The sequence below is a fragment of the Pelmatolapia mariae genome, linkage group LG16_19, assembly GCF_036321145.2.
Source record: "Pelmatolapia mariae isolate MD_Pm_ZW linkage group LG16_19, Pm_UMD_F_2, whole genome shotgun sequence".
NCBI classification, from domain to species: Eukaryota; Metazoa; Chordata; class Actinopteri; order Cichliformes; family Cichlidae; genus Pelmatolapia; species Pelmatolapia mariae.
Window position 1 is genome coordinate 11,200,505 of NC_086241.1, and position 14,827 is coordinate 11,215,331.

At 42.4% G+C, this 14,827-nt stretch overlaps 2 protein-coding genes across 3 annotated transcripts in view; one reads left to right on the forward strand and one right to left on the reverse strand.

The window, feature by feature from the left end:
- Window positions 1–14,827, forward strand: part of LOC134645128 (general transcription factor IIF subunit 2-like) — a 67,559-nt gene that overhangs the window by 22,140 nt on the left and 30,592 nt on the right. The gene's annotated exons all lie outside the window — the stretch shown is intronic.
- kctd4 (potassium channel tetramerization domain containing 4) lies at window positions 11,435–13,373 on the reverse strand. The gene has a single exon (XM_063498427.1). It carries the CDS (start codon window positions 13,056–13,058, stop codon window positions 12,282–12,284), a length of 777 nt encoding a protein of 258 aa, XP_063354497.1. The 5' UTR covers window positions 13,059–13,373; the 3' UTR covers window positions 11,435–12,281.

Consider the following 14,827-nt stretch of genomic DNA (forward strand, 5'->3'; position numbering starts at 1 on the left):
AACATCCAGAGGCCGAGCTGACCTGCAGCAGTGGCTTTTTAGAGGTGTATTAGAGTCAACGGTTGCCTTTTGTTGAGAGTCATGCACGCTGACACATGAATAAAAAAGTATCACATTATTGTCAGGGCTGTGTGCGCGAGCTGGTTGGAAACTCTGGCTGACATTGGTGCTTTTTTAAAAAATATAATTATATCCAGTCACGAGGTTGTCCACATCAAATATTATCTACGCACGGGTCACGCAAACTATATGTTAGTAATGCTTTCTGTGTGAGATGTCTGAGAAAGAAAAGTAATTTTGTTTTGTGTGGGAGGGTTTTACTCAGCGGTGCAGAAACTTGCCGGATTCTGCCTTAAAAAGCTCCTCACCCACCTGCCCGTGTGGATTTCATTAGAGATTTGTTGCTTTTAATTTTTACAAATAAATCCAGTGCTGCACTCATTGTTCTCAGATTTCTGCCGCTGAGGATGAGCCAGACGTGGCAGGGATGTCTTAAACCGCTTGACTGCTGCATATTTTATGGCAGGCTCTCTTGTAGAGCCTTGGGCAGTTGTTTGTTGCTGTACCTCCTAAAGGCACAAAGACAAAGTTATTGAAGACACACAAACATATCAAGATTGCATAACACACGCTGCAGGTACACGAATGGAATCGGCTCGCTTACCCACACCTCTACACCGCCGCTACAGTAAAACTAGTAATAATACATGATCGATTGCTTTGCCAATATTATCGGCTGATATTGGTCTATCACAGATAAAACCGTGTTGCCATACACGCTCAGGCCCACTTTATTAGGTACACCTTCTTTGTTGCATTTCAGATTTCAGATTTAGCAATGTGCTGGAAACAACTCTACTGTATTCGGAGCTGGTGTTTGTACAGTGAACTTATTGCCACGTTTAAGAAAGCAGAAAACGACAGATGGACATGGTCAGCAAAAATACTCAGGTAGCCTCTGTTGTATGTGCCAAAAAATATCCCCAACGCCAGTGCAACACCAGCCTGACCCACTGATACAAGGAAGCAGGGATCTATGCTCTCATATGTTTTTACGCCACATTCTGAAATTACCATCCAACTGTTGGAGCATCTATTGACCCGTCAAACCAGGCAGTGTTTTTCAAATCTTCTGTTTTCCAGTGTTGATGAGCTTGTGCAAATGGTATCATCAGTTTCCTGTTTTTAACTAGCAGGAGTGGGACCTGTTGTGGTCTTCTGCTGCTGTAGCATCAAGATTCTACGTGTTGTGCATTCAGAGATGCTCTTCTTCATACTATGGTTATAACAAGTGGTTACAAGCTGGGGGATCAGGAGAGAGCTTCCCAGCTCCCTCCGCCTGCATGTGGAAGGCAACATACTGAAACCTGTGATGAAACTGTATTGGAAATTTATGATTGCATGTATGTGATTGGGTGAATGATGCTTATAGTAAAAAGCACTCAGTGCTCAGTTGCTCAGAGTGCCCGGTTAGAGCAGAAAAGCACTATATCAGTACCAGTGCATTTATTTGAGTTACTGTTGCTTTCTTATTAGCTTTAAGCTGTCTGGCCCTCGTCCGATATCAACCAGGCATCTTCACCCACAGATGATCACTGGATGTTTTCTCTGTTTTGGGCCATTTTCTGCAAACCTTAGAGAAGCTTGTGTGAAAAAATTCCAGTAGATCAGCAGTTTCTGAAACACTTGAACAGGTATACCTAATAAAATGACTGGTGAGTGTGTGTTTTCTGATATGTGGCCATTTTTATTGCAGAACATAATCAAAACAAAAAACTGGGTTATTTGGAAATGGTGCAATCATGTAGTTTGTTGAACAGCTCAAAGCATCAAAGCAAATGTGCTGCAGCCTATCAGACATGGATGTAGCCACTGTGATGTCAGTTTTTGGTTTGTGGTGTTGTCTTTTTGATACATCAACATTAGCATTTTAGCCATTGCTACTTTGTTTTTGTTTTTGTTTTATTGGAGGCAGAAGTGTCCATAATTGGACGATAGCGTGGAAGTAACAGATAAATAGAATCTTGGACTTTCACTCACCAAAAATGAAGCACAAATTTCTTGGATGAGCTGTTAAGAATACATAATTAATCCACCCTTGTTGCCAGATAATTGCATCAAAACACATTCAAAAAGGTTTGCAGACATCTAAAAATTGAATTCACCCAAACTGAAATGGGCTTGTAATAAACAATGCATAATTAATTCATGCTAATTCATATTCATTTTAGGCTAATTTCATTAAAGGCACAACAAGTTTGCAAGCAATTGTTGGCCACACCGGTAATAATACATAAATATAGCCGTAAAACTAAATAGATACTCATCAATACAAAAACAAGTCACCCCTGCTGCATTTCTCATGAATTTCTCATGACTTTATGTAATTCCTAAAAATGCCACAGATGGGCAGCGAGTGCAGAGTATCTGTATTGTGGTCCCACCTGAATAAATTCAGCACAAGTGAACCAGATCGTTTTGTTTCACCCGCGTCATTCCAGGTCTGCGTGTCGTTTCGGAGTCCTGAACGCTGCACAGATCATAAATTATGGAACGGAAACAGCACAGCATTAATAACATCTCTCCAAAGAGACTTTTTTGGCACAGACGTTAATTAATTCACACGGATGCACGTAACGCACACAGCTACGCACGCACACTCAGACACACTCGTCTGATTCGGCCTGTGATGTCGTGTTGTGTCAGAGTGCGTTGATTACCACTTTCACACATGCTCTGGAAAGGTGGAGGGCAGGTTTGCTCTGATTTCCTCCTCCACATTGTTCCGTCTCTGCCTCGGCTCTGCTGGAGATCCTTTTTGTATCTTTCTATTTCTGATCTGCCCTCTTTACCACTTCTATTGTCTGTGTTTCTGCCTGCCCCCATTTTATTCTCTCAATATTTATTTATTTATTTGGAGTTTATTCATTATTTCATGCTGCGTCTTTTTCATTTTACAGTATATGGTCTCTTCCACATTTTCCAGCTTCACACTGGTTCTGTGATATAAGCTTGTTTTCTACAGCAGCGAGTTTGAGGATGTTTATTTGTTTCTACAACAAGCTGCAGAGGTGCACTGGGAACAAAGGCATTGGTCTCACGCCCAATGAGTGGCTTCAGGGTTGAATTTGAGTAAAAATGCTGTTGCATTTTTTAGGCCCTTTAGAAAAAATATAATTGTTTAGGAAAGTGCAACTAATGACATCATCAGAAAAACAACTTCTTGCTTCTATTTCTCATCTCTTTTTTTTTTTGTTGTTTTCTAATTTGGAAACTGTTCTGCTGTAATTTGGTTACTTTATGGTCCATGCATGGTGCTGTCTTTGGGTGCTACCTAATAACAACCAGTGTTTTCTTTTCTTGTTTGTGTTTGTTCTCTTTAGTCCATTAGTCTTTGCCATGATGATCTTCTTTGTAGTGAAGAGAAACTGAGTATTAGAAACAATTAAACTGTCCACCGTAGCCACGGTCTGTGGTTGTCATGCATGCCATTTTAATCTTTAATGTGTTTTTTTTGGTGCTATGTCCTTGAAGAAGCTCTCAGCATTTAAGCACACACTGTCACTGCCGTCAGGCTCTTTGATTTGCATCTCTGCATAATGGTTGATTTCCCACAGTTACCCTTTCTGCATTGAGCTACATAAATGTACACCAACATGAGACTGTAAATGGTATTTAACAGGCTGTTTATGCATGTTGTTTCTTTGTAGAGTGACACGGGGTGAAAGTGACATCACAAGTAGTGTCTCATGTGTGAATGAGTGTGTCTGTGTGTATACGGGGAATTTAACAGGAGAATAAAAAGGAAGAAAAACAGTATTACAGCCAGCAGCTTAGGAGCAAAAAGAGCGATGGTAACCATGGAGTCACTTTAACATTTCCTGAAACCATAAAACACAGAAATACTAAACCACAAATAACAATGACTAAATAAGACTAACTAAATAAAATCCAAAGGTTAAGCAAAGAGAAAATTCATAAAGGGATCATTAAAAAATAAAAAGTCTTTTTATGGAGCTGCAGGAATACATCCAGTAGCAGCCGGCAGCAGAGACCCGTGTCTCTGTGTGGCTTCCCGTCTCAGCGGTGCCGACCTCCTGCTCAGAAAAGATGCAACCCGCAGTTAATTATCCCGACACCAGGTCCCGTATTTAGGTGATGAGGAGAAGATGGTACTCAGAGGATTTCGGCAGAGGTTTGAACTCAGCTGTAATGTTGATCTAGTGCCGATCACCTTCCCCGTTTCCATTACTGCTCCATGGGACAACACGCACATCTTCCGTGGCATTTTAAAGTGACACAAAACTCTCAACTTTTCCATTTAGAATGTGCACTACAATGTTAGAAGTATCCCCTCGTCTGCCTTCACGTGCATATGAACTTGAATGACATCCTATTCTTAATCCATAGGGTTTAATATGAGGTCTGCCCACTCTTTACAGCTTTAACAGTTTCAACTTTTCTGGGAAGGTTTTCCACGGTTTAGGAGTGTTTATGGGATTATTTAACCATTCTTCCTGAAGTGCATTTGTGGGTCAGACACTGATCTTGGGTGAGAAGCCCTGGCTCGCAGTCTCCGCTCTAATTCATCCCATAGATGTTCTGTGGGGCTGAGGTCAGGACTCAAGTTCCTCCGCACCAAACTCGCTCATCTGTGTCATGACTGTCTGGTGTCCAGTCATGTTGAAATAGGAAGGGGTCATCTCCAAACAATTTCCACAAAGTTTGTATGTAAGTATGAAATTGTCGAAAACCTCTTGTATACTGAAACAGTAAGTTTCTGTCACTAGAACAAAGGGGCCGAGCCCAGCTCCTAAAAAAACAACCCCACACCATAATCCTCCTCCACCACATTTTATACTTGACACAGTGTAGTTAGTAAGAAGTAAAACTGTCTACAGACACAAGAAAAGATGAATTTTCAAAATAAAAGCATGAACATAAAAGCATAGAAGCTATAGAACTGATAAAACAAATAAAAACACCACATAAATTTAAAAACAAAAAACTTCCTCCAGAGACGTGCAGCATTGCTGGGCTCTGCTTTGAGTGAGAATGTCCTGTTTCAGTTGTCATTTCTAAAATACGTCAGTGCACGAGTGTAAGGATCCGAGGATTTCAGCAACAGTCTGCAACGATCAGACAAGAAAACCTCAAGGGGGAAGAAACGGTGCAATCTCTTTGTTTCCTGTTTTGACTTCTGTTCCTAATCCTGCAGTGAAGGTTTGTCTTTCCTGAGAAGATGCGCCTCTCGTTTAGGAGGCAACAGCAGTGAGTCATGAGTGCCTCAAGTAGAAATGGTTGTAGACGATAAGCGGTAACCTCATATGTGAGCTGGCTGCTGCTGCTGTCTAAAATCTGACTCGGATGCAGGTATATTTTTAAAAGGTTAATAAAAAGCTAATAATAATAATAATGATCAGACAATGATCTTTAACTGGTTCTTAGATAAATTTTAGCCAACGCTTCCAAGGTTTTATCAAGTCTATTAAAAGCTTGATATCCCAGCTGTCCATATTTTATATATATCCACAAAAAAAGCTAGAACTAACAAATGGCCTACTGTTGCATTAGGAGCTTTTACACATAAACCGGGTGAGAAAGGAATAAAGTACCAATGGAAATGTTAGAACTTAACACGTTTGACCTGTTCAGCTGGTATCTGTCCACTAATTACAAACCACTCTTTGCCCTGCATGAACAGTGTTAACCGTGACTCAGTGCTTTCTCTATGATACAGGCTGTAAAGTGGGAAATAAAAACCCTGTGCTGCAAACAGAAGCCCACAAGGCTTCCAGTACCAAAAAATCTACAGATTCTGCACGTTCATACTTGGATATCTCTTTTTGATATTACTGCTGTCTGCGCTGAGTCTGAAAGCAGGGGCCTGACCCTCCCTCCCCCTCTCCTTCTTCATTTCATCCTTCCTCCACCACCTCCTCCTTCTCTGCTTTTGCTTCTCTTTCTGGGATTGAAAGATAAAAAAAAAAAATCTGAGGTATGTTAGTCATTTTCTGGCTGAGCGGCACCACACGACTGAGCCATCATGATAAGGAGGGGTGTGTTGGAGCGACAGAGGGGAGTTCAGTGTGGGAGTTGAGTTTGCCTGGCAACAGGTGAAAAGACTGAGATAAGACTGTTGATATTTGAGTTTTCCCTCTCTGCTTTTACCGCCTCTCTCCTCATCGCCACCTGCCCCTGCCGCCGCTCTCGTCGCCCTTTTCCCAGCTTTTGATGAGGCGTGGATCTCTTTGACCCCCGCAACTAATAAGTGAAGCAGTCATGCTCATAAAAAATGCATGGAGGTGATGTGCAATTAAAACCTGCCTCGAGTTTGATGTTGTCGACAGTAAAGCGTGAGTGACGTGAGCATCACAGCTTCACTGGGCGAATCTCCTCTTCAAGGTGTTCGCGTTTTACTTTTCTACCATGTGTGTTTGTATATTTGTCGTCTGTGTTTGTTTGCGAGGAGTGGGCTGTGGATTAGGTTCGCCTGATGTCAGAGGTTGACGTGGGCGTGTGAGTCATGAGTCGGGGGAGGAAGGTGGTGGCGCCTGGGTTGTCGGTTTGACGACATTCCCCTGCTGGAGCAGATGGTTTTGGCTGGCGTGCCTGGGGGAGCACAGTTAGAAAGTAAAACAAGAGCTGCTAGTCATCAGAAGGTGGCTGATTGTACCTCTCCATATGTGCATGCTCAGTAACGAACAGATCCAGCAGAGGTAGCGAGAGGCAATGTAACTTGCTTCGTGGAGGATTTTCCACTCCTAACAAGAAGAGGAGATGAATGCTTGTCACCATTTGGGACAATTGAATTTAAACATTTCCACTCCCACAAGTTTCCATAAATGGATCTTGACGCATCCCTCTTAGCATTGTTTGAATGTATGCCAGGCTTTTTGTATGTGTGTGTGTGTGTGTTTGCTTTGGTGCCGGAAATGTCGCCCAGTACCAGAGCACGTTTGTTCAAACGCTGCAGCCATCACACACAAACAATAATGTCTTCTTTCCCCTTCCTCGTTCAATGAACCTGCTGGTTTATAACATGTGGGAGGACATGTGTGTTAAATAGTATGAACGACTGCAACTAAAATTCACTCTCTAAATATTTATTTGTCATTTAGTTATTCCTTTAGGGCAGGGGTCTCAAACTTAAATGACCTGTGGGCTACTGCTGGCACAATCATCTCATGTGAGGGCCAATTTATGGCAGCACTTCTGCTATAATTTTGTTTGTCCTTCAACATGTTTGTACTCTCTGCTCATATCGCCTTCATATTAAATAATGTTTTGCTTTTTAAAGAACTTATTTTAACATTGCACTCTATAACAAGCAAATCCTCTGTAACTTCAAGGGCCAAATTTCATTACATTTCTTTGCGTCAATACACAGGCCACAAGTAGGGGTGACGCGGGCTGCAAGTGGCTCCCAGGCCACGAGTTTGAGACGCCTGCTTTCGGGGTATGTGTTTAAATCTCATGTTTAAAGAGAAAGTACAGTAGCTATAGTTGCTACCATGCGTTTCAGTCATTCATTATGATTGAAATGATTGCACTACAGTGAATGTTTTAATACATGTTATATATTTCTCCTCATCAGTGTTACTCAATCTTGTCTCAGCTGTGTTTCGCGTTATTGTTTCTCTAATTCATCTAAAAGTTGGCATTAAGAGCAAACTATGCACAGAGGATTTGTTCAGTTAATGTTGTCGGGTTTTTCATTAGTTTTTTGTTTCTTTTTGATGTTGTCTTTTTATTTCAGCTTACTTTCATTTATTTTCTGGACTTCAGTTGCTTATATCAGTTTAGCTTTTCAGGGTTTTTTGATTAGTTTGACTGTTAGTTGAAGTTTAAAGCAAAGACAAACACTTAACTACAAATGACAAACGTCCAAGTCTCAAAACAAAACTCTTAATTAGGTTCATCTGATTAACTGCTTTTTAACACAAATATTTTAACAGCCAATCACATGGCAGCAACTCATTGCATTTAGGTATGTAGGCGCGGTTTGGACGACCTCTTCAAATTGAACATCAGAATGGGGATAAAGAGGAGTTAAGTGACTTTGGCATCATTGTTGGTGCCAGTTGGGCTGGTGTACGTATTTCAGAAACTGCAGATCTGCTGGGATTTTCCCCCACAGTCATCTCCAGGGTTTACAGAGATTGATCCAAAAAAAGAGAAAACATAAGTGAGCGCCAATTCTCTGGGTGAAAATGCCTTGTTGATGCCAGAGGTAAGAGAAGAATGGCCAGAGTGCTTGAAGCTGATCAGAAAGCAGCAGCAACTCAAACAACCACTCGTTACAACCATAGTATGAAGAAGATCATCTCTGAACATGTTGAACCTTGAAGCAGATGGACTACAGCAGCGGAACACCCGATGCCACTCCTGTCGCCCAAGAACAGGAAACTCTCGTTACCAAAGATGGACAACAGAAGATCAGAAAAACATTGCCTGGTCTTATCAGCGGTGATTTCTGCTGCAACATTTAGATGGACGTTAAAGTTGACTGTAACTATCTCAGTTGGAAGCTGCAATTTGTTTGGAAAGAGATGGACACACGGAGCAAATATCGCCATGCATTTTACATCAGAACAGAGGGAGTGAACATGAAGATCACCACCATTGAGCCAAGCTTGGTTAACCTGATTTATGTGTTTAAACGGCTATTTGAATCCAGTTTTAGATTTTAAACCATTTCTGATCAGAATATTAGGCTCCGTGTAAACACAACCTCTACTGTTAGATCTGAAGCTAAGATTGTATTCATCACGAGGAACTTGATTTAAGCAGTTTAGAAAGGAAATAGACTCATAAGAGAAACTCATTTGCATATCTCTTCGTTTGTTGTATTGATTTAGTTCTTTTCCATCCTTTGTGAAAGTGTAGGAGTAGATATTTGATGATTTACTGTCTAGTTATTTGCCTCAGGGGCATATAATTCTACTTCTCAGTGCATTCAAATTAAAGAAGTTTTCCATCACTTAGCTTTGTACCTGTTTAATATCAGTGCCATTGATTTTTATGATGTATATTATGTTTGAGCCAGGAATGTTTCACCTGATGAAATCAAAGCAGCATCTTCCATGTTTATTCATTGATTTGCATTACAGTGGTCTCACAGAGTGAAATATGTTTTCCATTCCTGCAGTCACGAACTTATGAAATTTCTGCATCATCTCCCAGGAGGCTGATTAGATCATTTTACTAATCCACCTGCTATTAAAATAAGTCCACCTACGGTTAGCACTTTTGACCAGTACGATATTGCAAAGTTGGACTTTGCAGGTAACGATTACGCTTTACCTGTTACTAGCTGCTTAGATGCATGACACAAATCGGGGTACAGTGATAAAAGGGATAAAAAGAGATCCTCCTTGGGGGAGGAGGGCAGAATTCATCCCAGAGTCTGACCCAGTTTTAAAATGCCAAATATCTCCACTAGAGCTGGACGGGTTTGAAGGGGCTCCCTCGAGGCTGCGGCAGGGGAAGCTGCTGCACTGTGGAGGCAGCACGACTTGGGCTGTCAGTTACTGTAGCAGGCGGTGTGAGGGTGAGAGCAGGGCATGTTTTGATTAGACTGTGTGACAGACGCTGTTGCATAATAATGGGAGACTTTGCTTTAAACATAATGAGCGTTGTAACCAAGTTGGAGCTACTTACACTGAACTCATGGTTTATATTAGAGAGCTTGCAGGATGCCTGTGACAATAAAAAAGAAATGCTGTAGAAAATATGATAGGGATGATTAAAATACTTTATGTGAGAATATGAGCCACATTAGCTAAAGAAGAACATCAATTTAAAACATTTTAGTTTATTGGCCACATTTGTTGAGCCTATAGGTTGATTTTTGCTAGTAAAAGCACTCATTTTTAACCTGCAAGTCTGAGCCATAGGAAAAGGTTTTTTTTGCTTTTTCAACACTGTATCCCAGTTTCTCCACATTCATACAGTCTGTATTTACATGTAGATTAGTGGAAAGGCACAAAACTATCACGCGTAGTTTTTCCAGCTATTTTAATATTTTGCAACTTTATGATTCAATCAACTGTCGTACAGCTGGCAGATTACTTTACGGAAATATTACACTAGTTAGACTTCACTGCAATTTTTTACACTTTGCAGATGTCGGTGGGCTGAATTAGGACCCTTTTTGCAGACACACTGGTGGGGACACACAGTGAGCCTCACTGTATCACTGTTGACGTGCAGTCAGAGATTTGTACCAGAGCTCCACGTCAATCTTTCTCTTTATTTAACTTGTATAAATCTTTCTGTTTACGCAGCAGCACATCTGCATACTCTGCAGCATTATGAGAAGTACTGACTTTTAAATTGATGTCAGGTGCTCTCCTTATAGTGGACCTGTTGCACTATTACTACTGTTTACTGGCTATAAATATATTAATGTTATTGCTGTTATTTTCTATTTATTTTTTTAAATGTATCTGTATAAGAGAGAGAGGTTTGTTCATTTAGATATTTTTTTTTTTTAAATATTTAAGAAAGCGTGGTTTTGCCGCCACAAATACAGAGCATTCTAATTCTGTAAGAACCGCTAAAAAATGTATCTGTAGCCCTTCTGAAAGTTTTTTGAAAGGCAAATGAAACTATAGAGTTTTGTTTCAGATTGAATCAAAGTCCTTCTAGAAGCAAGTCTTGCACCTTTACTTTTCTGACAATTTATTTTATTATCGTTTTGTTAATTAATTATGAAACTGCTTTAACAGTTTACACGCTTTGCCCTAAAATACATTTTGAAACCCTTTTCACCCCCTGGAAGCTCCTTTAGGAATTTCCTGTACATTATATTTCTGAGATCTTTGACTGCTGTGCCTCTATCTTACATTTTTGCTTCCATGGCTTGGGTTTTTTTTTGTAGTTAATGATGTTTAGCTACTTTGCAGCACTGCGTGATCTGAACAATACATCGTGGAACAGCGTCACAGGAAATATTCTGAACAAGCCTGTTAATTTCTACAGGTTTCCACTGGCCGGCATGTAAAACCATGGAAAATGACTCCCTTCTCCTTTTAATTTTCCAGATGTGGAAAACAGTGTTTCACATGTTTGGAGAACTGCAGAAGTGCATCATTTATAGCATGGAAAAGTACTGGCTGTAAGCAAGAGCCAAGTCTGTGTATAGCTCCCATTTGGATACGTAACATTAATAATGCTCCTGTCTGACTCAGTGGGTAACAGTCTCACTCTGTACAGACTGTAAGTTCAGCAGGGTCAGGACTAAATGGTTATAAGTGTAGCTTTTAAGCTGTTGTATGAAAGAAAAATAATCTAATACTAAGACTTGCTGCCTGATAGTATAAAATAAGTTTCCTCATTAACGGAAGCAGTTTTTGTGAGGTTTGTCACACAAAAGCAGCGACATTAAACGTCAAAACACTCTGACCCAAGAGTTTTAGTCTCACTTTTATTTGTAAAATACTCACATTGAAAAGTAATAGGCATTTTATTTTTTTGTGGCACTGGCTTCACAGAGGCTCACAGCACTAACAAACACACAGTTTATTTAGTGCACATGCATCATGCTAGATTCAAAGCCCTTACAATAATCACAGTTCTTTGCACTCAAAACTCAAACATTTGGTTGTGAAGTTCGCTTTGTCCATCCGAATCGATCCGAATGAGCTGTGGCTGTCCCTTCAGGCTCCGGAGAGGCTAATAAACTGAGCACAAGCTATTAAACCAACTAAACACAGCACACAGGGGTGGGTTTAGCAGTGGACACACACGCGCGCCAGCACACATACACACATGTGCGCACACACACGGAGGCTGTAGTAAAAGCTGAATGGCACAGCAGTGCACATCACGCAGCAGAAGCAGTTTTTAAAACCTTAATTCGACGCGTTCGTCTTATGTGTGAAAGGACTCGCTGTCGACTTTCGCGTCACTTAAACTTTTGCATGATACCTAACCAGATGCAGTTAAAGATGCTATAAATGTCAAGATGATGTGGGTCATTTTGAGTTCTATAAATACAAAGCAGTGCAAACGGTGATGCTAAAATACCATTCTGCTCAGAACAATCACCCAAAAACGTATCCCGTGTGTGTGTAAGCCACTATTGTGCAGTAAACATTTAAAACCTGCCCTGTACGACAGACCTACCCACCAGTTCTTCTATCAATGACACATTACAGCTCGGCACATCTTACAACATTTTCAAACCAATACCTCACAGGGTGGATATAGAAACAGGCTCTTTCCCTTCTCCCTCTAACTTCCCCCTCCCCGCCCCCTTCATCATCTTCTTCATCCTACTTGACAAAATGCAGGGCCTCGGCCACCACCACGGAGCCTTTGCTGCTGTCAAGGCAGGTGACAAGCTTGAAGCCCGATCTCAGTGCTAGCATCACTGTCTCTAGTTTCAGACAGTCAAGTGTGCACAGGAATGTGCTGTCCTCCTTCAGAACGAGCCGCGAGCCAGGCTCCGACTTGATGAAGTGTCGGAACTGTATCACGTTGGATGACACCACAAATTCTTCCGGAAAGCCATCCAAGCGGCTCTTGGAGATCTGCACCAGCCGCCCTTTGACCTTGTCGATGAAGGCGGGGTCACTGCAGTACACCTTGAGGCCCTGCGACCTCTCGTGGCTATCCGTCACCTCCAGGAAGGCGGGTTCCCGCTGTGCCGCCCTCTGAGTTTCCCACTCGACCACAGCCTCCACCAGTTCAGTCAGGCGGTAAAAATCGGCCTCTCGTCGCAGGAGCCCCGCCTCCCGGAAGTCATCGGGCAGCTGGAGCTCTCCTGTTCGGAGGTAGTTGAGCACATGGCGAAAAACCGGACCATCTCTGTCGATGAAGGGGTTGCCCATGGAATCGGTGTGCTGGACCGCCTTCTTACCGTTGGCCACCTCCTCGAGAAACGAGCCCTGTTGCTTGGCAAGGGTGGTCCGGTGGGCCGTGTACAGGAACCCCCCTACGTTGAGGGTGATGGTGCCCGAGGAGGGCTTCTTGAAGCTCTTGCTGGGCTGCAGCAGGTCCGGGTTGATGTGCCTCAGTTCACTTTCCATCCTGCTGAGGTCCCATTCCATTCTCCAGACGCCCTCTCCAGCCTCGACCCAGCCTCGGAGCTGGTGTGTCTGCTTGGCTGTGCGCGTGTGTGTCTGTGTGTGCTCGGTACCAATCGAGTCAGTTTTTTTTCTTTCTCTTCCCCCCTCTCCTTTGGATCTGACTTTGTGGGTCGGTGCGGCAGCAGAGGAAATGAGAAGGTGTTGTCAGCTGTCGGTATAGTGAGAGCAAATGTGTCTGCAAGCGTGTGATGGTGGATGGGTGAGTGCTGCCTGGCAGAGGAGCGACAGTGAACTGGGAGCTGAAAACAGACTCGCTCTCTGTTCTGCTCCGTGTCCCTCCTCTCTCTGTCTCTCTCTCTCTGTCTCTTCTACTCTTTCTGTCTCTCTCTCTCTTTCTTTAAGAGTGGGTGGGCAGGCAGCGTCACATACAGGGAGGAGAGAGAGGGAGTATGTGAGCAAACATCAGAGGAGTACAGACTCCAGAAGCTCGCTCTTTTTCTTTCTTTCACTCTGTCTTTAATTATCTTGGATAAAAAAGGTGCAAAGCTCAGCTCTAGCTGTTAGTTCACACACACACATACACACACATGCACGCACGCCATGCTTTCACCAGATGGAGGGGGGAGGGTTGCTTCCATAATTTTTGTGGTGTGAAATTGTCTCAGCGTGTGTGAGTCTGAATATGAAACTCCTTTTTGCAGCCAGATCCATCTGTTTTACCACACAGCGCTTCATGTGAACTGGAATCTGTCTGAAATCTCCGGTCATGACGGGGAGAAGGAGGCGGCTGGCCTCGCTTCATGTAAATTTATGTGACTCTCCTGCTTTCCTTCTTGCGAGGTAACAGGCAGGCCCTCTGTCTTAGCAAATTGTTTATTGATCGTGCCTGTGTGTGCGGTGTGTGTGTGCGCTCGCTTTGAGGGCCTTGCGAAGGAAATGGACCAATTACAGTCCACGGTGGTCCGGTCATGAAGGACAGCTTTTGAATTGGTTAATGCTTTTGGCCTGTAGCCTCCTGTCAGGGGAAAAATGGTCCACTGGTCGCTCGGTACTAACGACTCATGCCGCCACTGTTTATGTGTGTCCGTGTGTGCTTATTTTTGTTCTGCGTTTCACATTTTTTGTGTCTCCTCCAGCGCGACTACAAATGTGAAAGAAATCACAGTTCATATCAAACACGAGGAAACACGCAGAGCGGCTCCAGCAGTGCTGACTGGTAACAGCGTGTGATAAAAACATAAAAGTCTGCGCATACCACGCAGATGATTTGGTCTGGTGCTTCATGCTTACGCTCTAACACACTAAACACTATGCTAAATAACTGTAGTTGGGCTGAAAATGGAACAAAAATTACCATTCTAGGAAGCTACTAAATAAATAACGGTTAATGATACGTATCAGCTTTGTGGTAGATGTACATTTTATAGCAGAAGCTGCTCTAAAGTGTGAGTGTGCAAAGTCAATGTGTACTTCAGCTTCCATGTGGTGATTTAATGATTTTGTTAAACATATAATCCATAAAAGAAACATCTTTGCATCAGAGTCTTATTATGCAGTCGCCTTTTAAGAACAGGTTTTCCTCGTGTCCTCTTTATTACTTGTTGGCGTTTCTATATTAGAAGTGGAAAATGTCAGCAGTCAGATTGCTCCCATGTTGAACTCCCTGCATTTCTTATTTATCACGCAAGCACTTACACAAACACTCAGGCCCGATAGCCTGCACACTAAATCCATGTTTACTCTTGATTCTGACCCGCGCAGCTCTTCTACTGCTGCAGAAATATTTCAGT

Excerpts from the sequence above, each read along its gene's own strand:
- kctd4 (XM_063498427.1), bottom strand. The coding sequence starts at position 13,058 with ATGGAATGGGACCTCAGCAGGATGGAAAGTGAACTGAGGCACATCAAC.